Raw genomic sequence first — 24,357 nt, 5'->3', positions numbered from 1 at the left:
CTATCAACACAGGGTCCATCCCTTACCTGCTGGTGATCTCCTTGTTTCCTAAATATGCCTTGTACCTCTCCGCTTCTCTCTTTATTTGAACGACTTCCCCTTCTGGAAAGCCTTCTCCCATTTTGCCTCCCCAAAAATCCTTCCGTTCTTTCAAAGCCAACTTTGTGCCCTATATTTAAATCTAAATCCAAATCTATGTATGTATGTATGTATGTATATATGTATCTATCATGTGTTTTGTGTGTGTGTGTGTGCACATGTGCACACATCAGCAGTTTGGGACACTGATTTGTATGGAACAACCTTATTTCATTTGGTCTAGTAATTTTTTAGATTCACTTGTATTCTCTCTCAATATGATCCTACTTTTTGTGAAAAATAGCTTGTTTTGTTTTCTGGTCATACACATATTTTTTTCCTTGTCTTATGATCTGGATAGGTTCAACAAAGTTGAACAAAATCAGCAATGGTAAGTATTCTTTTCTTATTATTCACCGTGAGGAGAATACTTCTTTGGACTGTTAAATGTTATATTTACCTTTATCAGGTTAAAAAATTCCAAGCTTCGTTTGCCAAGAATTAATTTAACTTTGTTGGCTCAGTGGTTAAGAATCCACCTGCCAATGCAGGCGACACGAGTTCCATCCCTGGTCCGGGAAGATCCCACATGCCTCGGAGCAACTAAGCCTGTGTGCTGCAACTACTGAAGCCCGTGTGCCTGGAGCCCGTGCTCTGCAACTAGAAGCCACCACAATGAGAAGCCCATGAACCACAACGAAGACCCAACGCAGCCGAAAATAAATTTAAAAAAAAAAAAAAAAAGAATTATTTTAACTTTGAATGGGTGTTGCGTATAACCTATTTTTTTTCCTTGTCTTGAAATGATTAGGTCTTCTGTTTTCACTGATACTTTTTCATCTATACTATTTTTGCATTTCTACTTTCTTTGAATTTACTCTACTACTCTTTTCCCAACATCTTGATTTGTTTTAGACTATTTTGCTCAGAATAGTAAGTTGTCTTATTTTAATGGCCATAAACAATGCTAAACCTGTATTTTGATGGGAGAGTGAGACTAGAGAAAGAGAACTGGGTTCTATGTCGTCACCTCTCCAAAAAACCAGGCGTATGCTATTATTTCAGTTGACCAATCCTATGCTGGTAAGAATGGGTAGTAAATACTGATAAAGGAATCCACAACTCTTACAGTATTAGGGCACAGACATGAAAGCACACACACACACATCCCTTCCTAATGATTGCTCACCTGTCTATTCCAAATCACGGTGGGTTTTCTTTAATGTTTACTCTCTTATGTATGTGTATGTGCATGTATGTATGTATGCTACCATTTAAAAATATAGCTATAATATCTATCCTTTCCCACTAACCAACTAACAGTAGTTCCTACAACACTCCTCAGTACATTGTAGACCTTCTAATTAGGAAGTAGGATAAAATCACTGGATGGTCACACTCTTTCTTGCCCCAGGTAAACTAACCTACGAGGCAGTTATGGCATGGTGGTTATGACTGAACTCAGAAGGACGAGGTTCATATCCTAGCTTTCATCTAAGCTAGGTACCCTGGTTTTAACCTAACTAAGCTACATTTAACTTCTACAAAGCTACTATTTCCTCTCCTGTAAAAAGGAGTTAATAATAGCATCTAACTCATAGAGTTGTTTTAGGATTACACAAGATAATGCATATAAAGTACTCAGTACAATGCTTGAAGCACAGCAACGACTCAATAAATGTCAAGTATTAGTACTGTATGTGGCTTTTTTAAAAAACAGACTTATGAGAGGCAGTTGCAACACAATGGAAAAAACAACTGACCCAGTATGATATGACTTGGAATCCCAGTTTTGCACTTATTAGCTGTGTGATCTTGGGCAATTCAATTAACCTCTCTGAGCCTCAAATTCCTCTTTTATATAATACCCACCTTAGGGGGCTGGCACAAGGGTTAAGTGAAATACTGTTAGTGACAATTCTCAGTAAGCTGTCAATGTAATGCTGTGCACTTATTAACTAAGAAAAAGAACTGGCTAACCATTGCTTTTGAAAGATAAAAATTTTTTTTTTAAAAAAGCAAGAAACTAAAAAACATGGATTATCAAAATTCAACATTGTTTAGCTTTGAATATACAAGTTTTCAAATAGCAAAAATAAGACTATGTACTCAAGTATCTTTAAAGGAACAAAAGCCTCGATCTAAGCTGGTTCTAATGTCTCTAGATCCAAGGTTTGTTGACATAAAAGATAAAGCAGTTCAAAACTGCAGTGGAGAGAAGGGTACAGAGAAAGCTACCCTATTGGTACTTTTATGTCTGCAATACTTTTATGCTGTGACTGTCGCAAGCCTATTCAGGGAACTCTCCCAGATGTACACTAACCTTGGCTTCTCTTTCAGCATCAATGATGCCTCCAGTCTGCTCCTGCAAGAGGGCATAGGCTCTTTGGAGAGCCTGGTACTCTTTTGTTAATTGTCGGAATCGTAGCTCAGATTCTTCAGCTGCTAGACTCTTGAGGTTAAAAAAAAAGTCAAAAAATAATTATGTTATGTTCAGGTCCTGTGTTCAATGTGAAATATTAGCATTTGTCCATTTTTTAAAGAGAAATGAAGGTTTGTATGATATTGGATTCTATGTGATTTTATTCTTAATTTTAAAGTATGTGTATGGGCACAAATATTATGACACTTTCTAGATGCGCATTTCAGAAATATTTAAGTATTCATTAATAAGAGAAGCATTTGCTTATTTATACATTTCTGATTATTACCCATTTGGGCTTGGCTTACAGACAATTTTGGATCCAAATGAGAAAAACGTACACCCAGATTTTGGATCCAAATTTGAGGAGATGATAATCAGAGTTTTAGTTTCAGTTCCTTTCAATACATTCATATCTAACAACTTCTTCCCCAGATAAATTATAAAAACATAGTTTTACAGCATTAGGCCCCAAACTTCAGAGCATAATACAATCACCAAGGAGTTCCGTGAAAAATGCAGATTTGGGGGTTTCACCCTCAAGATCCTGAGTCAGGAGTTGTGTGGTCCAGGAACTTTCATGGTAATTGAACCCCCTAGATAGTTCAGATGAAGGTGGCCGACAAAGAAACTTTGCTAAACACTGTCTTAGACTTATTTAAAAGCTGTTCCTCTAAGCTTCTTCTTTGGTTCACGCCTTCTCTGGATGAAGAATCTGGGAGAATAATTTTATTTTGAAATAAGTCTTCAAGTTACAGAGCTGAACTTCAGAGAAGTTTCTACAAGGGCTACATAACATAGGCGAAGCTATTTCTAAGAGGTAACAAAGTCAAGCACAGTCTCAAACTTGGTCACTATTATGAGATTATGTGCTGTTCATAAAGCAGATAAAAAGTGAAATGCTTTTTCTCCCCCTTCAACGAAAGATGTGGTGACAATATCACAAAAGATGAGAGAAGTGAAAAAGCTTACTTCATCCAAGTCGTCGTCAGGAGTAGCTGGCGTTCGGTCTGTTCTAAATGAGGCCATGGATGATGTTTCTGAATCCATGGAGTCCTCATCGTAGCCAATAAATGGGTCCAAAACAGGCCTCTAATGGAGGGACAGTACATATTTACCAACAAAACTAACAGTGGGGAAAGTCAACATATTATTAAAGCACTGTCAACTGGCAAACATGCAAATGAACAGAGAAGACATGGATCCTTTAATGACATGGATCCTTTAATGCTTCTTTGATGAAATAAACATATTAGGCATGAACACAATAATTCCAATAAATGTTTGTCCTATGTTATTTCACTTCTGATATTTCGGAGGAAGATTCATTAATATTTGGCTCTCTTCATAAAAACACTGTATCCTCTTTTATGTTACATTTTATACCATGATGATTTTATGTCATTTTCTCTGTCCAGTCTTTAAATATAAAATATAATCAAGGAATTCTGGAAGTCCAGGCATCTATGGGAAGGGGATTATCAACTCATATCATCTAATTCCACATCCAAATCAAATGATGCAACTATTAAAAGCAAAAATCAAACACATTGACAAATTAAATAACAAAACTTTGTGGATTGTAAGAGGCTATACAGATATTCGTGGATTGAGAGTATCATTATCAACAATATTGCCCAAGTGAATAATGAACATATATTAATCAGTTATAGGATGGGTATCAGATGCTAATATTATTCAGGGGAGACATCAAATCATAAGTATCTCTTGCATGTTCTTGGAGTGTGACTCTCCAGCTTGTCAGATAACCCTTTCTGTGTCAAACCTAGTGGCTTCTTCACTAAGAGGAACTCATATTAAAGCAAACCCTTTCAGGTTAAGATCCACAACGCAATCATTTTTGGACTTCTGAGAACTGTCAAGAGAAGAGGTTTTCTTCTGGCAGATAAACCCGAGGGTTTGCTGCAATTCAGGAACATCTGATTTATCGCATCTTTGCAGGAAGATTCCTTGGCAAGCCTCACTTCTCTGGCTCTGTGTGTGGCAAAAGCCTGATAACCTAGTTTCCTCATTACCTTAATTGGCTTGGAACTTCTTCTATGCTTTCTCCTACGAATGAGCTTTTCCCGGTCCTGGAAAATAGATTAACGACTTTTCAGATCTTGAGTTGGTACATATTTCCCCATAGGGTTTTTTTTTTTTCCCCCCCAAAGACAGAGTTGTTTTTCCCCTGAGGCATTACATATTTCTATTTAAAATAAGATTATGTTTTATAAATTTTGGCAACTTTGGGTTTGATACTTAAGTATTTTCAAAGGAAGAATATTCTACAACTTTTCCTGATTATGTGGATCTGAGAGCCTCACAGTCAGGAAGTACACTGTGTACACTGTGTTGCTAATCAGATTTCAAGTGTGTTATACTTGAAATCAAGAACAAAATAGTCATTCATGTTCTCCCAAAGCACAATTCTTCAATTTTCTCAGATCCCAAATTATTTTAAATTTAGGTGTTGAAAAAAATATTATTTTATTTTAAAGAATAAAACATTCTTTTCACTTAATCACTTGAAAAGCATAGAAAGCTATCTTTTGACTATGCTTGGATCCTTGTTCTCACCTGTAGCCTCTGAAAATGGGAACAGGGCATCTGCTTGGTTGGAATCATCTAGTGTTTTCTTTTTTTGGGGGGGGGGGTGGTCCTTGTTAGTTCTGGGAAATTCAAAGAATATCTAGAAATAACGATCGATTTCTTAATTCATTCTTTTTGTGAAATGAGATATCCTGGGACTTAGGTGTTCACCTGCTAAATACTCCATATACTTACTGTACAAATTCAAAAGTGGATGGAGGGATTTCCCTAGTGGTCCAATGGTTAAGAATCTGCCTTCCAATGCAGGGGACACGGATTCGATCCATGGTCTGGGAGCTAAGATCCCACATGCTGCAGGGCAATCCTGTATGCCACAACTACAGAGCCCACGAGCCACAACTACTGAGCTTGCGTGCTCTGGAGCCCGTGCACCACAACTAGAGAGAAGTCTACATGCTGCAATGACAATCCCGTGTGCCGCAACTAAGACCCGATGCAGCCAAATAAATAAATAAATAAATAAATAAATAAATAAATATGTTTTAAAAAAGTGGATGGAATAAGTGATACTTATGTCTCCTTGAAAGTCTGGTAGACATGCCTCAAAATCTCAAAATTCTGTAAGAAACTTTTAGCTTAAGCTCAGGATACTCAAAGCCAGCAAATTCCTGGACTAGTGAATCTGTGAGATTTATGAGTTATTAAGGATGTGGAAGTGAAGTGAGGGGCATAGAGCTTTGAAGCGCATGTTTAAGAAATAATCTGGTTAAGCCAGTGGTGTTAACTTTGTTGATTTTTCACCTTTATAAGTAAAGTAATTTGATCATGCAACCTTAATATATCCAAAACTTTTAAAATTTATACTTAGATGACCCTCCAAACGTAGCATATGCATTATAACATACACTCAACATGGAAAATTTTAAAAGGGTGAACCATAAATAATTATAAAGCAGAATTTATAATCTTTTCTTCCCTCAATGGCAGTAAATTATCTTGCTCACCCTACTCTGGAGACTACTGCCTGAAACTCCTCCATCACTAGTTCACCTCTGTGAGCCTTGGCTTGGTCCGGAAGTGAAGAGTGATCACAGATGTCATTCACAGAATAAAGACAGAGGCAAAGAGGAAAACCCAAACACATATACAGGTCTCAGCCTAAAGCTGTAGGTAACACAGGCCTCAGCCCGATGCAGATGGGAGTAACAACTGCTTTACCTGCTTCAGCAGGTACTGAAGTCACAGTCAGAAGATCTGGACTGGAATTTCAGCTGTTATGTCATTATGATACTGTTGTTCATTTGACAAATATTTATTAAACTACCACTATGTGCCAGACACTGAATCAGGTGTTGGGAAACAAGAGACCTACGGTCCTGTTATTGTAGGCAAAATATTTAATCTCTGAGCCTCAGAATCTTGATACTGGAAAGCAATTATAAGAGACATCGCACAATCCACCTACTCACATTATAATGCATTTGGGAATTATTTTAATGTGCTTTGCAGCTATTATTTGTGTTACCAAAATTATTAAGTGCTTCTAGTGTATGTTGATTTCTTGGCTACTTGTCCTTGGAAACAGCTTAGAGTTTATAGATTAATCAAGACCTACCCTTGTGAGCTCATCAATAATGTTCTGTTGCTCAATGACCTGAAGTTTTAGAAACTCTGTCTCTTGTTCTTCATTAGCTTGATCGAGGTCATTCAGAGATTTTAATTTTTTCAAGGGTGGATGAGATGTAATTTTTTCTCTCTGGGTTGAAAAAAAAAGAAAGTGTAGGCGGAGACTTTGAAAATCCCAAACTTTAGTGGTTAACATAAAATATCTGTAGCAACTTTATGAGGCTACAGCTAAATGTGAAATTGGCCCAGCTTCAATACACACACACACCAACTAACACCCTCAAGTATGTTTTGTCTGCTGTAATAGGTGGAAATCATTGGGAATGTCTGAAGATCTCTACAGCTGGAAGGGAAGTCTGTGAAGGAGTACGGTAGCACGTCACCTCTATATATAATGCAAATGATGGCATCTATTCTCAGTTACTATGCAAGATCTTAGGAGATGTGGGGTACCCACTGTACGGTTCCACAAAGTGCACATTAGTGAAATTCTTGGAAGGAGGTTTCTTTTTTTTAAATTTTATTAATTTTTAAAAAAGTTTTATTGACGTTTAGTTGATTTACAATGTTGTGTCAATTTCTGCTGTACAGCAAAGTGACTCAGTTATACATATATATATATATTCTTTTTCATATTCTTTTCCATTCTGGAATATCACAGGGTATTGAATATAGTTCCCTGTGCTATACAGTAGGACCTTGTTTATCCTGGAAGGAGGTTTCTGTGGCTGAGGAGCTAGGTTGAAACTCTGCTTCTCTATTTTGGAGCTTTTGGAGAGTGTACAGATTCCTGGAAGTGCTCCCATCGTTCGGCAAAATTTAGAAACCCCCCAAAATTCAGAGCCAGCAACCTTCTCTTAATTTCTTCCTTATGTGTTCCTTGCTTACATAAGGGAGAAATCTAAGCTTTCACAAATAGCATTGTATTTTAAAAATAAACTGGGAAATACCAGGAAGTCAGGTTAATAGAGTAATAAAAAGAAGGAAGCTGCAGTATTGCAGAGTCTGTGGTACACACCATTTCTGAATTTTCCTTGGTAACGGCTTTTAGTTTCTCTTCCATGCGCTGCAAAGACACCATCAGTTCATCATTTCTCTTGGCGAGGCACTTGTTCCTTTCCAGAAGAGGTTTACATTGTTTTTCGGCTTCCCGCACGCGTTTTAACTGGGAAGACATAAGAGAACGTGTCCCTTGTGTTTAGAGGCTGAAACTAACTTCATTATACCAAGAGCCACCAAAAAGAATGTAAAATGTAAGGCACAGAGCATGACATTTTAAACACAAACATCCAAAAATGATGTAAAAAATCCCTAATACTAATAAGAAAATGAACGCACAAAAGGAAATGGGCAAAAGACAAAGGGCAAATCACACAGGATACCCAAAAGGCCAACAGATATTTGAAAGTTACTCCACCTCATTAGTAAGAAGGAAAATAAAAATGAAAATCCTACAATAAGAATATACCTCACACCCACCAAAATGACTAAAATGACCAATTATCTTTGCATGTTGACAAAGACATGGAGAAACTACAACTCTCATACATTGTTGGGGGGGAATGTAGTTGTTAAGACAACTGTGGAAAACTGGTAGCAACTGCTGAAGCTAACTGCATGCATACTCTATGATCCAGTAATTCTGTTCCTTAGTATATTCCCCCCAGACATGAACACATTTTCTCACCAGGACATGTAGCAGCACCATTAACGCTATAAACTGTTATGAAACAACATTAATGTCCATTAACAATAGATGAATATATATATTTATCATATAATTGTATATACATATTATATCATATATTTATACTTTTACAATAAATATATAATTATATCGTATATAATTGAATATGATAGAAAGTGAAAATGAATGAATTCTACATGCAACACAGTGGATGACCCTCACCAATGTAATGCTGAGCAAAAAAGCCAGACACAAAGGAGTAATTATCATATGATTCCATTTACAACATATTTTGTTGTTGTTGTTGGTTGGGCCGCACGGCTTGCGGGAATCTTAGTTCCCCAACCAGAGATTGAACCCGGGCCCCAGTAGTCAAAGTGCCGAGTCCTAACCACTGGACCACCAGGGAATTCCTTACAACACATTTTAAAAATGGCGATAGACCTCTATAGTGAGAGAATTCAGCATAGTGGTTAACTTTAGAAGGATGGTGATTGAAAGAGGCCATACAAAGGGGAAGTTCTGAGATGCTGGTAATCTTCCACTTATTCATCTGGGGAGTGGGTATATGGGTGTTTCACATTGGGCATATTTACTGAGCCATACCTTTATTATTTGTGCACTTTTCTTTATTGTGCTATACTTCTATAACATCGTATATACTACTATAACAAAATGTTTAAAAAATAATAAAATAAAAAAATTTTGCTTAGAACTCACCAATTCATTTCGTTCATCTCCAAGCAAGGTATTCCTGTCTTCTAATTTTCTTATAGTGGCGTTCAACTCAGCTATTCTCTTTTGATTTCTTCGCAAATCCTACACATGAAAATTAAAATTAAAAGTATTATTTGTTCAATAATACTTTTCACAAAATTTTAGAATACTGCTCATAAAAGTAATAGGCTTGGTTCCTTTCATTTGGCTCATGAGTTGAGAGTAAAATGTTCTCTTATTCAGAGAAGAGTAAATATTTACCCTATTCCAATCCCCAATATTCACTGCTTGGGTTTAAGATCAAGCCTGCTTGAAATTGTAAATGAATTCCATGTGGCAGATACTCCCTGGAGGCCTGGCTCCTGGCAAAGGAAGTGGTAGATGGTTGGATCAGTTTATGAGATCTGTGAGCTGTGAGACCAAGGTCACGCTGTGATTACATGAGGTTCATGGTTACATGAGGTTCATCCCTTGTGTCACAGCTGCACATTGCTTCCCACAGCCTAGACAGATGTCCTGCTATTACTCTTAGCCAACAAGAGGATAGAGCAGGATATAGGGATGGGATTTGCAAATTCCTGCATACCCCGGAGAAAAAGGTCAGACTCAGAAGGCTGGCGCGTTACCTTCATGTATAGAAGACAGTAGATTATAGGACAGACTTCGCTGGTAGATTCTGCCCAGATCAGCTGGCTTCCCCACTGGCATAATAGTCATGGAATCACTTTACACACAGCAGTCATAGATTAATTCTGTGCTCTAGAGTCCATAGGACCTATACACTTGCAATTCCATTATCATCTTACATTTTGATAGTGCTGTACTGTTGACAAAGCAGTTTCACACATACTCTATTCCTTGATTCACAATATCCTAGAGGATTCAGCAGAACCGGTAAGATTCAGGGAGGTCGTAAGTTGTTCAAGGTCTATACTAATATGTATTGGATGCTGTGTGCGAGACACTATGTTCTATATTTTACATATCTTTTCTTCTAAACCTTAGACCAGCTCTATGGAGTACCACTATTGCCTCTATTCTACAGATGAGGAAGCTCTGAGCAGTCAAAGGATCTGCCTAAGGTCACACAGCAAATGGCAGATCCAGGATTTAAACTAAAGGGTATGACTCTAGAGCCCATTCTCTTGACAGTTTTACTACACTGCAGGTAAGTGTCAGTGATAGAACTAAAACTTTCATCTGCTGAATCCTAGTTCAGTATTCTTTCCACCACCTACTGGGATATATATATACTACCTCTGTTCCTAAAAAATACATTGTCATCTTTTTTAGCACTAAATAATTCAAAAGGTATAAAATATGAAAGTAAACTATATACAAGCTGATTTCTATCACTAAACTTCTGAAAATAATTTCTCATATAAAATGATGAAAATCCAGGAAAATAAGTGTCAAACTCAATCAGACTTGAACCTTTCAGATGATGATTATAAATGGTTTAGTCTTTTACACAGTTATACATTTTGACCCCTGTACATGATAACCATTTTTACCAATTTTCAACTCAATTGTTCGTACAAGGGAAAATGACCAGTCTTGGCTAGAGGCAAAGTATTTTCATCTAATTTATGATTCTTATAATATGCTGATGTTTGGACAGGTATCACGGCTAGAAAAATTCTATAAAGGATTTTAAAAGATATGTAATTCTCTTGTGATCAGCTAATGCAGTACAGACCACTTTGTTGTCTATGAGTTTAGAAAACCCTGCTCCCAAGATACTTGCTTGTTTTACAGTAGGAGGTGGAATTGATTGCTCTGTAGTAAACAGGAAAAGAGCTTAAGTGAAAAGTAAAACTTAGGCGCTAAATAAAAGATGACTCCTGAGTTTTTGACTTCAACTTGAATAGACTTACAGGACTGCTGCAGTGTTCAGAGCCATCTCCTGCCCTTCCCGGAATTTCTCGTTTTGGACTGCTCATGTTACATTCAGCCTCCTTGACCAGAAAGAGCTGTTCATCCAAAGCCTCCTTCTGCAGCTGGAGTTTCTGTACATAGCCTGTTTGGGTCTCCAGTTCCTTTTCCAGGGAAAAGATGATCCTGTCCTTGGCTTTGATTTCATCCATCTGAATTAAATGACACCCATGACACTTTATTTAACAATGCTGCAAAGAAATGCATTTTTAGAATGGCATGAGCTTAACTTTTTTTCTGCTGATTGATATAGGGAAAAAAATCATGAATATGACAAGTATACTGAATTCAGGAATCAGACAAGGCAAGAATATGTAATGAACGGCCATCCTAGACTAATTAGGTGTCAAGGAGGGTAATTTTTTCTCTCTAGTATATCCTATGTAGATGCTGTGATTCAATATATTGTTTGAAACAGTCTGGTTTGGTTGGATATGGAAAGCAAAAGTTAACTTTAAAACAGGTCATTAGTGTTAATAAAGACAGATGCTAAATATTCTACTACAATGTTTCCCAGGACAATGTGTGATGTTACCTGCTGTTTGGGGGAATGACTTTTGAGTTCAGTTTAAATAGCAGTAACAACTATGAACGGGTCATTTGTAACTGAAGAAGCGACAGTATTTCCAGTAGCCTCATCATTTCCTAAGGCCAATATGTTTGCATTCAAGTGGTGAATTTGTCCTTCCATGGTTCATGTTGTATGGCTCTTTCCATTCCTACCCATTTTTCAGAGCAGCCAGTTCTTAGCAACCATTTTACTATTACAGTCAGAAAATCATGGTTGGGACAAGAACCGGAATAGAAATTACCTGGTAATATTAGTCACTATTTTCCCACCTATATCTGTGGGATATATTTATTGATCCCAACACTCATTTTTGTTAAGCCTGGGCATGGCCTCAGAAATACTTCTCAACTAAAGGCCAAAAGCATTTGATACCAGTTGATCAGAGTTCCACTGGACTGAAAACTTTTTGCCATCCCTGGGTGAGGGCTAGTGAAGTTAATATCTATAAACAATCTCTGAAGAAAGCATAGCCATTAGGTAAAACCTTTCTTCTCATTTCATTATATTCCATGAGAATCTTAAAAATGGAAATAGAATAGACACATTTAATACAAACAATACTATACTGTTCTCCTCTTTATAAAAATGTCCTCTTATATATAACAAATCACTTGGTATAAATCTTTCTTTGCTGTGTTCCTAAGACCAAAACACATATTTATATATATTTGGGACAGAAACTGTGTTATACAATCACATCTTCCCACATGTAACTCTCTGTGAGCTACTGCCTCCAAGTCACAGGATAAAATTTTAGATCATTTTTGGGAGGCCATGGTGCTGTGACATCATCTGATAACTTGGCAAGTAATCAAACACTGTCCTGTTAATTTGGGAGTAAAAGCATTGTCTTTATTTTATCTCCTTGCAGGAGACTTGAGTCCAATGTTACTCTCATCTAAGTCGCACGTTCCTTTGTTAGATCTGTCATCTATGGTTTATTTCCAGTTTATCATAGCTCCAGATCTGTATGCTCCTAGCTGGTTCTTATGCACCCTACATAACTGAACTGGCTGGGAAATCACCCCATTACACCCATATAATCAGCCTCATCATTATAACTGAAATTTATTGATCTTTTTCTACATTCAAGGCATTCAGAGCCTTACATACCTTGTCTAATTTTATAACAATCCTATCATACAGGTTCTGTTATCACCATTTCACAGGGGACGACTGAGGATCCAAAGGGTTAAGAACTTGGTCATGGTCATATGGCTAATAAATGATGAAGCCTGATTTAAAATACAGTCTTATGACCCTAGAGCCCATTCTATTTGGCACTATGCTATACTTATGCCAAGGTTATCCTTCCAGCATTTTCCCAAAGTGGTTTTCTGTAGAATATCCAGTACCTAGTGTCAAGGAGTCTCTACTGCATGCTGGTTATAAATATGGACTCTGGTTTCAGAATACCGAAAATCTTCCAAATTTCGAGTTCTTAGATGGGGAGGGGGTACATACCAGAATTCCCTGGGAAAATTTTCTACACAGAATAGCTCCCATTTCTCTCCTTTTCAGTTCCAAAAATAAAACTGGGTGTTGCAGTAAGAACAGGATTAGAAGGAAAAAATGAAGACAAGTGCATCTGTATTAATGAAAAAGTTTCCCCTGTTTTTCTGTTTGCACCCAATTTTTGAACAAATCGTCAGACAGATTAGATTTTACATTGTTATTAAGAGGGGTTTCATGTCTGCTTCTGCAATGTGCTGGTGAAAGGAAATCATGAAAAAAATTACAGACCAACAGATAGATATATTTGTAGATTTTACATTAAAACCATAGACAAGCAAAAATATTTAATGTAAAGCTTCCTTTTCATTTACCTACCTGCTGACTCCAGAGTTCACAGTCTTGATTCTTTCTTCATCAGCCATTATTGTCTTAAAAACCAAAGGCAGGGCAGAGACCAATATTTCTGCACTGTGTTTGGTCTTTATTGTCAACTAATGCGATAGTATGAATTGCAGATAAAGAATTTGGAAAGTGTAGCAAAGGCAACATTTTACAGTCACACTGTATTGCAGTACAAAGAAAATCACATGTTTAGTTTTCTAAAATGTTCTACTCAACCATTTTTTACATAAAATTGAAATCCTAGAGATATCGTCTAAGGAACATAATTGGAATTCTTAGAATATAACTGCTTAGACCTGGCACACACAAGAAGGAAAGTGTAGTTTTTCCTAAGAAAATATTTTTAGAGAGGCATAAAGTACACTCGAACAGGTGATAGTTAATATATAACCAAGATATAACTAATGCTAAACATTCTGAATATAGATGCATATGAATACTTCTAAGACAAGGCCAATCTGAAACATTATGGCTTTCACACAATAATTCTATTTGTTTTACTTCTAAGCATAGTGAGAGACTGACGTGGCTTTTGGTCATACATATTAAAAAGAAAGACTCAACTCAGTAGGGGTTGAAGTAAGTCTTGGAAATTTATAATAGCAAATAAGCTATTTAGGAATGACATCCAATTTAAGAATTATAATGGCCCCTATTTTGAATGGCCCCTGTTTATTCTGAGAAAGAAGATCTATTTGTAAAATGACTAGCGGTTTTATAGCTCTATTTCTTGCTTTCAGACACGGCTCCTGGAGAGAAGACAGGTGAATCCCAGAGGAGGCTCCCAGTGGCTGCCATTTTCAGACCCCTTGAAAGCCAAAGAAACTTCCCTTTCCCCTGTAAAAACCCCAAAACATTTTATAAACGGCAAGCCTACAAAACATGCTGATTTTGGAAGAGTTCATAATTCAGAATATTTCCATGGACATCCAAGAAAACAGGAGTCATTAAACCCATACTCTCCATACGTGTGGGGCTGGAAGAAACCAGTTTTCATGAGAAAGGTGACTCCAAAATCTTTTACCTTTTACAATGCCAACTTTGGCCTGGGCGCATCTACTTATCTATTGACCTATCTTGTATCTTGGCCATAGCACTAGACAGAAGGAGGGCACAGTTTATAATCCGCTCATGAAAAACACCTGAAAAAGCAAACCCCACAGCGCTCTGAAGCCTGGAAAGAGAATGGTTCTGCCCTGGGTTACTAACCAGCCTCCGAATATCCCGCTCCGACTCCCACTTGATCTTGGAGATGGCTTCTTGGTGGGACTGATGCTCACTCCTGAGGTCCCCAGCCTTGATTTTATCCGCTTGGATCATATTGCTTAGCGCCTCATCCACCTGCTTCTTGGCCGTTTTCAGGTCCGCAATTTCCTGTAAGAGCTTAAGGCGCTCTGCATCAAACAGTTTCCGGGCCTCCTCGCGGGCCTCGATGGTGAGCGCTGTCCTTACTTTGTCGCTGCTGCCGTCCCGGAGCGCACACAGCGCCGACTTGAGCCTCTGGATCTCGCCGTCCCGCACCTTCACTGTCCGGGCCATTTCCTGCTCGTGCTGCTTGATGAGATTCTCCCGCACGGCCTGCAGCTCCTTCATCTTCTCCTCGTGGAGCTTGGTTTTGAGTTCCGTCACCAGGACCGTGTGCTTGCGCTGCTCTAGCTCACGGATCCTCTTGGCTTCTTGAGTCTTCTCTCTCTCGAGTTTAGATACCTGGAGGCAGAGAGGGGAAAGGATGAAAAGAGGTGAGCCTCATCAGTCAGGCGTGCTCCTAGGCAGGACTGGCAGCTCAGACCCCTGTGATCTCTTCACGCCTCGTCTCTTTTCAAATTCCAGCCCCCTGTGGAAGGAGCGAGGGGAACCACAGGCCTTTTAATGCTGGGAATGCAGTGGGAAAGGAGGAAATACCCGAAGGTGCTCACGTTACTTTATTCAGACAAATAGTTGATGTTCTGGGGCCTTACTGTTCTGTGTGGTCTGCAGACAAGCAGCACAGGCGTCACCCAGGGGCTTGTCAGAAATGCAAGGGCTCCATCCCAGACCTAGGAATCAGAGCCTGCAGTGTAACAAATCCCCAGGTGACTGGTGTACACGTTAAAATTAGGAAGCGGTACTATAATAGTCTTCACCCCGGTGAGGAGTTCAAAACAGATCACCTGGAGAGCTTTCTAGACTACACATCCCTAGCAAGGTCCAAACTGCTAAACGTGAGTGTACCGGGACGCCCAGGTTGGTCCACAGTTCAATGTTATGATCGGGCTAATAAATTGGTGCCTAAAGTGATAGTATAAAATATTCCTCCGCCCCTTTTTTTTTTTTGGAAGAGAAGCTAATTGCTGCTAAGGGGGAGGTGAGAAATGAAGACAGTTGATATGTCCTCAACCTTACCTTTCTTACTATGGCAACTTGGTTCCACCCCCAAAATTATTACAGATCCACACACACCAGCCCAAAACCCTGCAGTGCAGGGCCCTGTGCTAAAGGCGTTCAGTGGCTGTTGTTATCTCTGCTACATGGGTGTCTGCATCCTTCACTACCCCGCACTCTTATCTCCCTCTCTCTCCCACCTAAGCCAACACTCCAAGGAATTTAATAAAGTATTCCCTCTCATCCTTTCACCTGTCGGGTATTCTGGTTTAAAAAATTCTCCTGTGTTTTGTACTATTTCTAATGATAATATAGGTCTCTTCATAGATTAGCAATGGCACTACCTTAATTTGGCTGTGAGTCCGTCTCTGATTCAGTAGATCAGGGTAGGGCCCCAGCATTTGTAGCTTAAAAAAGCCTCACCAGGCTCTTGTTGTACTGTCCTCCTCCCCCCTCCTCATCTCTGCTGCCTGCCTTTCTTTGTTCTTCTGTCTCTGTCGTTTGCACATACACACGCGCACACATACACCCACACAGTAACCTGGAAAAAGGGAAGAACTGGGCAGCCCCAGGAGTAATATCTAGGTGAGTGATACTGAGTCTCTGCCAGTTGTAAATTTAGAACGTTTCATAAAATAATTGAGCCTTTCCAGCTGAAAAATGTTAAGATCCAAATTCCTTATTGAAACCATTGTAATTATAATGTAAAGTGTCTGAGATTTCACTTACCTTAACAGTTTACCTACCTTTAGCTAGAACAGGATTTTCTAAGTCCACATGGCATTTTATGAATATTTTATTTTAAAGGCACAGCAATTATTCCCATGTAGGTTATTCTAAAAGAACTCAGGGCACAAGGAGACTTGGCAAAATATGCAGCTGGGCATCCCCAAATGACTGTCCTTGGGTCTTGCCTCCAGCCTAGGCTCAGGTCCCCTCCCGGATACCCTTTAGTTCATATGTTCTAGAGCTGTGCTGTCCCATGCGGTGGCCGCTAGCCACACCGAGCACTTGCAATATTGAAAGTCTGAATTGAGCCCTGCCCTAAGTGTAAAATACATACCTGATTTTGAAGACTTAGTATGAGGTAAACATTAATATCTCATTAATAATTTTTACATTGGCTACATGTTGAAACTATAATATTTTGGATAAATTAGGTACAATAAAGTATATTATTAAAATTAATTCTGTTTAGTTTTACTTTTTAAAATTGTGGTCATAAGAAATTTTAAAATCACATATGTGGCTTGTGTTTGTGGCTCATATTATATCTCTTTTGGACAGCATCGCTCCAGAGTTCTTGGAGGTTCATTTAATGAACCGAGCTTTCTTCACACTGCTGCTGACATTCTCTTAGTAAAGTCCTGTTATGATCTGATTTATGTGCCAGGACTCCTTTCTGCTGGGGAATAAAATCCCAACATGTCAGCTGCATCTTTCAGCTCTCAGAAGACTTGGTTGGACTTCCAGCTCCCATGTCAACTCCTCACTCTACCTCTCCAGGCACGGGGGATTATCCTATTTTCTGCACATGCCCTACATCGCTGTACCTGTGTGCCTACCTGAGTTTCTTCTTCCTGACCTGCCCTTCCCTCAGCTCCTTTTGGGATCCTTTCATTCCTCATGACCCAACTAAATGTCACCCTCTCTGATCATGACACCCCGATCACCCAGGGCCAAGCTTATTTCTCCTGCATTTGTCTTCTCAGTGCAGTTTGCTAATACCTCCTTACTGGTCTCTTCCACATTTTTCTTTATGCTGTATTTTTTTTACATACTTGTCTGTCCTCACCACCTCCTCTCCTACCTCACCTCAGACTGGAAACTCCTAGAAGGCTGCCAGTGAGCCTAGTTCATCTTTGTCTACCCAATGGTTGTCAGCACAACACATGACAAGAAGACAAAGAGTATGTGTGGAATTAAAGAATGTAAGCCAATATGTTTCCCTGGCTAGCCTCGTAACCAGAGGCAGGAATAATATATCCTGTCAACGTTTTAGAGAACATAGGCTTGCACTGTTACCCAGAGCAGCCCTCATCCATCCCTTCCCTGTATAAAACAATAAAACAAAAAACCCCCTAACATATAATGTTTGCCTGTCCTCTGTTTGATGTTTCTCTCAGTGCTTCAGTGATGAAAACCTAAATCTAACTTTCCATTTTTCTACAATGAACTGAAGAAGTATCTTCTAGACCATGAGTGGGCAAACAACAGCTCACAGGCCAAATCTTTCCTGCCCCACCCCCAGTCTTTGTTAGTAAAGTTTTATTGGAACACAACCAGGTCCATCCATTTCCATATTGCCTATGGCTGCTTTCACGCTACAATGAAGTTGAGTAGTTCCACAGAGACTGTCTGGCCCACAAAGCCTAAAATATTTACTATTTTGCCCTTCACAGAAAATGTTTGCTGATTCTTCTTTTAGATAGTGCACTTTTTGACAAGAGGGGCCTTATTTTTCACTGATTTAGAAACTCTGTAATTTACCTTCCATCTAGGACCTTGGGGAAGTTAACTTTAGCTTGAGTGATAGGAAACTGATCATCTTCAATTTCAGCAGGACGTATTTATGTTCCTTAGGCATTTGGAACAGTATCATGACCATTAAGAGCTGATAGGTAACAAGTTACTAAGGGAATTTTAGCAACTCTTCCTAAAACAATAAAAAGTCGTAGTGAAAATGGATAAAGGGTAATGAATTCTGGGTTTGTATTTTGATTTCATCACCTGCTGTCTCTAAGAAGGTTGCTTTATCCTGAGGATCTTTGATTACAATTTTAAAAATACCTGTAAAAGAATTATTTTTAGGATTAAATTAGATAGTGAATGGGAAAGTAGCTTGAACTGTAAAGTACTATAAAATGTAAGGTAATAATATTATTATTGGATATAAGAGGAGATACTCTTGATCTAAAATTATTTGTCAAATTCTCTGCAGGTGCATTAGATTGTACCACTCTGTGATTCTGTAATTTCTCTCAAATTTATTTATAAACACTAATCTTTTGTGTGTAGACTGGAGAGGAAATGAATGAAAAAGAAAAAAAAAGTGAAAATACAGGTGTATGGGAAATATATTCCAGCATGAAGACAAAACTAACACTGGCCTTTTTGTCTATCACATAAAAGGAATCCATAGAACTCAAAGAAAATTCAAAGGTATTGAATTACATTTGGCATTTTTTGTCTGCTTATTTTGGTTGTCATGGAAACTGTCATTTTTGGCAGGATTTCTAGGTATGATTTTTTTAGGCTTGGGAGAAGAGTTTCACTGTGAAGGAGATACAAAGAATGTGACTGACATCTGGGAGGAAAAAAGAACCAATAGAAATTTTGTAGTAAAATCATTTTCTGAAAATTATTTGCAGCTTAGATTGCACCACTAAGGAAACAGATCTTAATATCTTAATGTAAATCATGAGAATGAGTATACGAAAAGATGAAGAACTACCCCTGAGTAACAGTGAAAAAATGTGAAGATGATAATACTTTGAAATGGAAAAAATTATTTAGTTGATTGGAGAGAGAATCAATTTTGTTAGTGGAAATGTTTTATGGAGAAAAATTTCAGCTCGATCACGTAAAGAGTAAGCATTCATTGAGGGTTTAACTTACTATGTATGGGTTAGGCAATTTTTTAAAGGCTTTACACCTATCAGTACATTTAACCTCCTAGGCAGCTCTATGATGTAGGTAGTATTTGTTGCACCTGAATTTCTGATGAGAAAAGAGGGGAACAGGCTCTACATAAGCACAACATAAAGAAGGCTGAGCAGAGTCCAGTGTGGGCCAGGAGCCAGGTCAGGTCAGATCCCAGATCTCCTAGTTTGCTCTGAAACCTTGGGCAAGCTGGGGCCCCTGACTCAGCCTCAGTCTCCTCATGTGTAAACTAGAATTGGTGGTATCCTTCTCATATGATTGTTGCGAGGACTGACTTCCATAATGTAGCAAAAGTCCTTTGGAAAGGCTGGAACACATGGGAGGTTAATAATTATTAATACATGGTAGATACTAGATATTAATTTTGATGAACATTATAGCATATATTAATACTATATCATGCAATGATATACTAATACCAACAACAACATAAATCTAAATACCCATATTATGGTAGTAAGACGAATGTTACTATTATTACATTATCAAGATCATAGCAACTATTTTCCTAATAGAAAGAGATGTTCAAAGATAACATTTTCCTCAAGATGTCTTGAGTCCCCTGGTGGCGTCTAATCTTAACTGGGAAGACACCTGGATTATGTGTACAAAGAAGGACTGGGGGGTGGGGTGGGACAGGGCCAGGGGGTGAGCACTGAACAGAGCTTTGAATGGTACACGTCCCATATCCCTTTTACCCCAGAGGTGTTATAAAATAAAATAAAGATCATTAGGAAAATTTAATCCGGCTGGGGAAAGCTTCCACTATGACAGAAGGAAGAAAATTCATGACTAGCCCTCCCAGGCCTCACATTATATTTTCTTCTTCTGTCCTCATTCTATTCTGGCCTTTGAAAAGTGCCACTGTAAGTTCTGCCAAGATAAAGAGGGTGGTGTTTGAGCTTTAACGTGACCTTAGAAATCTAGGATTAAACATTGGACAGCCTGTCGAAGATAAGGAGGATTGAGAGGTTATCAAGACAAGACAAGCTAGCAAAAGGTTCAGCTTGGATTATCTGCATCAGATGTTGCTGGAGATCTAAACTCATGGTAGGCTGGCAGGGATTTTCGTGGGCACTGAGTAACTCTCCAACAGGAGATGTGAAGAGGGAAAGGCTGCCGCCACAGGAACGTATAAGGGAGATTTTTTTATACAGCCTGGGGAAGTAATAAAAGCTTCTCTCTTTTCATTTCTTGCTTTTAGCTACTTAGGCTTCCTGAAAATAAAACTAAATTTGCAGAAAGCAAGAAATACTGGATGCCCAGTGTGGTCCCTGAACCTGGAAGCTCTAGAGTACTAGCCTGAGGATAGAGGAGGTTGGCTCGTTTTCTGAGAGTGCCCTGGAGGCAACAGAGTTCAGTGGAATAAGACAGCATTACCTTGATCACCGCCTTGGAGAAGATGGGAATTCCCATTTTGGCTGCTCTACTAGCTGTGTCACTGGGAGCAAATGAGTTACATGGTTAGAACTCATTTTCTTTCTCAGTGAAATCAGAATAGTATCGCATGCTGCCTTCGTCCCAGGCTCTCTTGTGAGGACTGCTTGGCAGTCTACAGGGCTGTCCAAGGTGGCAAGTGCTGTCTGGAGCCGAATCCTCCCAGAGCCTGCATCCCAGGCCTGTTGCCCCACTGCCCCTATCCCTGGAGCCCTGTCCTCTGCTCCTGCTTCATCCCCTCTGTGCCTGTGGGGTTCACCCTAGCTGCAGGCTGCCTCTGAGGGAGAAGACCAAACCCTGGGGAATCAGGTGGGTGGATTTCACATCTCACAGCAATCCCTGGTGTGCTTACACACCCTGAGCAGCGGATCATGGTGTCCACGGAGCAGACAGACAGGGAAATACAATGGCTTAATGGCTCAGTGCTGCTCTAAGAAAAACAGACCTGGGTGGAAATACTTTCTCCACCCAAGCTTGGGGTTGCCCACCTAAATAAATACTATAATGTACTTATCCCTTGGGGTTGTTGGGAATGTCTTAAAAAGAACCATGGAAATTCATTCAACAAGTAGGACATGTCTCCTACATGCCCGGCAGCAATGCCAGCTCTGGGGATACCTTACTTAGGGGATCCCTTAAGCAGACACGGTCTCTTACCCACAGAAGCATATATTTCATAGGGGTGGGGGCAGCAGGCAATAAACAAGCAAATAAACGAATAACATAACTTCAGACAGTACAGAGTCCTGTGATTAAAGTATTACAGGGCGATGTGATAGAGTACAGGGAACTAGGGGAACAGTGTCATCTAATTCGGTGGTCAGGGAAGGGTCCCGAAGAGCTAAAGCAGTTTCCTTTCCTAACTAATCCCGACCTTTTTGCAAGGACCTTAGCTCTTTTATGTTGTCTACAATCTGCTCATTTTATAGATGCACAAGTGCAGGCCCAGAAATGACAAGATCATCCAGCATAAAGACCCCACCCTGGGCTTCCCTGGTGGCGCAGTGGTTAAGAATCCGCCTGCCAATGCAGGGGACACGGGTTTTAGCCCTGGTCCGGGAAGATCCCACACGCGGCGGAGCAACTAAGCCCTTGCGCCACAACTACAGAGCCTGCGCTCTAGAGCCCACGAGCCACAACTACTGAAGCCTGCGCGCCTAGAGCCCGTGCTCCCCAACAAGAGAAGCCACCGCAATGAGAAGCCCGCACACCACAACAAAGAGTAGCCCCCGCTCGCCGCAACTAGAGGAAGCCCGTGCACAGCAACGAAGACCCAATGCAGCCAAAAAAATAAGAAAATAATAAATTAATTAATTAATTTTAAAAAAAGACCCCACCTTGTGTTCTTTCCTATCCACCACAGGCTCTTCACAGTTATATCCTCTTGGCCCTTATGCCTGGAGTCCAGTCAAGATGACCTACCTATCTGCATGGTTATTCCTATCAGCGATTGGCAAAACTTTTAGATAATTTCTACTCACCAGAAGTTGACTGTGTCTAGTATTTCTGTTTCATTTCCCTGCAGTGGAAATGCACGCATCTGTGGGAGAAGGATAGGGGTATGTTCCCACTCCCTCTCTCACTTTGTTTCTCCCTTTGAAATTTTGCACAATAGTGTAAAGAAAAGTTCTTACATTCTCTCTTCCTCTGCCTAAACTTTTCAGTATTTTCCAGACCTTCACATATTTTAAGCATAGGCTTTGCAAGACATGGAAACAACCTAAGTGTCCACTGATGTAAAATGGATAAAGAAAATGTGATGTATCACACACACACACACACACACAATGTTATTCAGCCGTAAAAAGGAAGGAAATTCTGTCATTTGCAACATTATGCCAAGTGAAATAAGTCAGATAGAGAAAGACAGATACCGTGTGGAATCTAAAAAAAAAAAAAAAAATTAGAGCTCATGGATACAGGGAATGGACTGGCGGTTGTGGCCAGAGGCAGGATGTAGGAGATGGGAGAAATGGGCGAGGGGGGTCAAAAGGTACAAACTTCCAGTTATACAATAAGTAAGTTCTGAGGATGTAACGTATAGCATGGCGACTATAGTTAACAATCCTGTTAACAATATTTGAAGGTGGCAAGGAGAGTATATCTTAGAGGTTCTCATCACAAGAAAACAAAACTTTGTAACTATGTGAGGTGACCAATACTGACTAGATTTATTGTGTAATCATTTCACAGTTTATACATATATCAAATCATTATGTTGTATACCTAAAACAAATACAATGTGATATGTCAATTATATCTCAATAAAACTGGGGAAAAAACATATTTAAAAAAAAGAGCATTGGCTTGGGAGGAGAGAGAAGGGGAGTTGAAGACTCAGCTCTGTCGTCGACTAGCATGTGACTCTGGGTGAATTGCTTTACCTCCCCGAGCCTCGGTTTCCTCATCTGTAAAATGTGGATCACAACAATGCCCACCTCAGAGAATGGTAGTGAGGATGAAGTGAGATAACTGAATTACAACACAACATGTTTGACACTAACTCCTCAAAAAATGACACACACATACTTAGGAAGTAAACACGACTATTATCCCATACGACAGATGAGGAAAGGAAGATGCGGAGGGATTTCATAACCTGCTCAGGGTCACTCAGGCACTAAGGGAAAGAGCTGGGATCATGTCAGGAGGAAATGCAGTTCTTATGGTGTGTGACAGATAGTAAACATTCAAAAAAGTCTAGCATTTGTGACTCTGCTCTACTACAATGTGTTCTGCAAATGTCAATGGGATGATTTGTCTTTCTGGAAAAATGAGTAATGCCCCATCGCTCCAAAGGTTTCCGCTCTTTAGCTAGTCCATTCCCCAGTGGCTAAATTGTCATTTTATCATCATAGCCTTGGAGCTAAACTGAGAGTGTGAATTCACATGTTGGCATTGTTCATATTCTCTCTCTTAAAGCTTGGGCCTTTGGAAACACAATCGTATTTATTTTAATAAAACTGCTTTATGACTTGTTTGCCCTCTAAATTCCCTTTGCTCTTTGGGGAATGCTGCTGACAGGCGGCGAGGCTTTGCTGTCGCCCCTGTGCTGGGATTGTAATTAACTGCCGCGGAGAGGGAGACTGGGGAGGGGGCAGCAGAGGGGACAATAGGGCAGTGCTTTTATTCCAGGGCCTGGCTTCTCGTCTCTTGTCAGAGGAAAGGGAGATTACCCCTGACCTGCTGGCTTAGACACCAGGGCCAGGCCCTGGATAAACAGGCAGGATAAACAGCTCTGTCCTCGGTCAAGAGTTACTCCTTTTAAAAGGCTTGAATGTGTGGAAAATGGCAGGGTGGGGTCTGTCGGGCCTCGGCCTCTTTAAAATCTCATGAGTTTGCTCTCTGTAAATCAGCGGCAGGTTATGGTTGCCGGTCTTTAGATGGATAGGTTTCTTCCCGTGAAGGTGGTTTGTCATTCTGTTGTTTCTACAATTAAAGGAGTCTGCC

At 39.6% G+C, this 24,357-nt stretch overlaps 1 protein-coding gene across 8 annotated transcripts in view; it reads right to left on the bottom strand.

Moving 5' to 3' along the window:
• JAKMIP2 (janus kinase and microtubule interacting protein 2) overlaps nucleotides 1-24,357 on the bottom strand; it is a 201,051-nt gene that overhangs the window by 44,349 nt on the left and 132,345 nt on the right. For all 8 annotated transcript variants that reach the window (XR_014261657.1, XM_082454126.1, XM_082454129.1 and 5 more), the window contains 8 exons: nucleotides 14,656-15,153; nucleotides 10,961-11,170; nucleotides 9,087-9,185; nucleotides 7,698-7,844; nucleotides 6,669-6,809; nucleotides 4,537-4,593; nucleotides 3,473-3,592; nucleotides 2,402-2,530 (listed from right to left, as the gene is read on the bottom strand). Coding sequence is in view for 7 of the 8 variants with exons in the window: in XM_082454126.1 (XP_082310252.1) it covers nucleotides 2,402-2,530; nucleotides 3,473-3,592; nucleotides 4,537-4,593; nucleotides 6,669-6,809; nucleotides 7,698-7,844; nucleotides 9,087-9,185; nucleotides 10,961-11,170; nucleotides 14,656-15,153 (1,401 nt within the window). In the remaining variant the exon portion in view is untranslated. The remainder of the gene's footprint in view (nucleotides 1-2,401; nucleotides 2,531-3,472; nucleotides 3,593-4,536; nucleotides 4,594-6,668; nucleotides 6,810-7,697; nucleotides 7,845-9,086; nucleotides 9,186-10,960; nucleotides 11,171-14,655; nucleotides 15,154-24,357) is intronic.

Source organism: Balaenoptera physalus (genome assembly GCF_965194825.1).
Source record: "Balaenoptera physalus genome assembly, chromosome: 3".
In the NCBI taxonomy this organism is placed as follows: Eukaryota; Metazoa; Chordata; class Mammalia; order Artiodactyla; family Balaenopteridae; genus Balaenoptera; species Balaenoptera physalus.
This window is presented reverse-complemented; position numbering and strand designations above follow the sequence as displayed.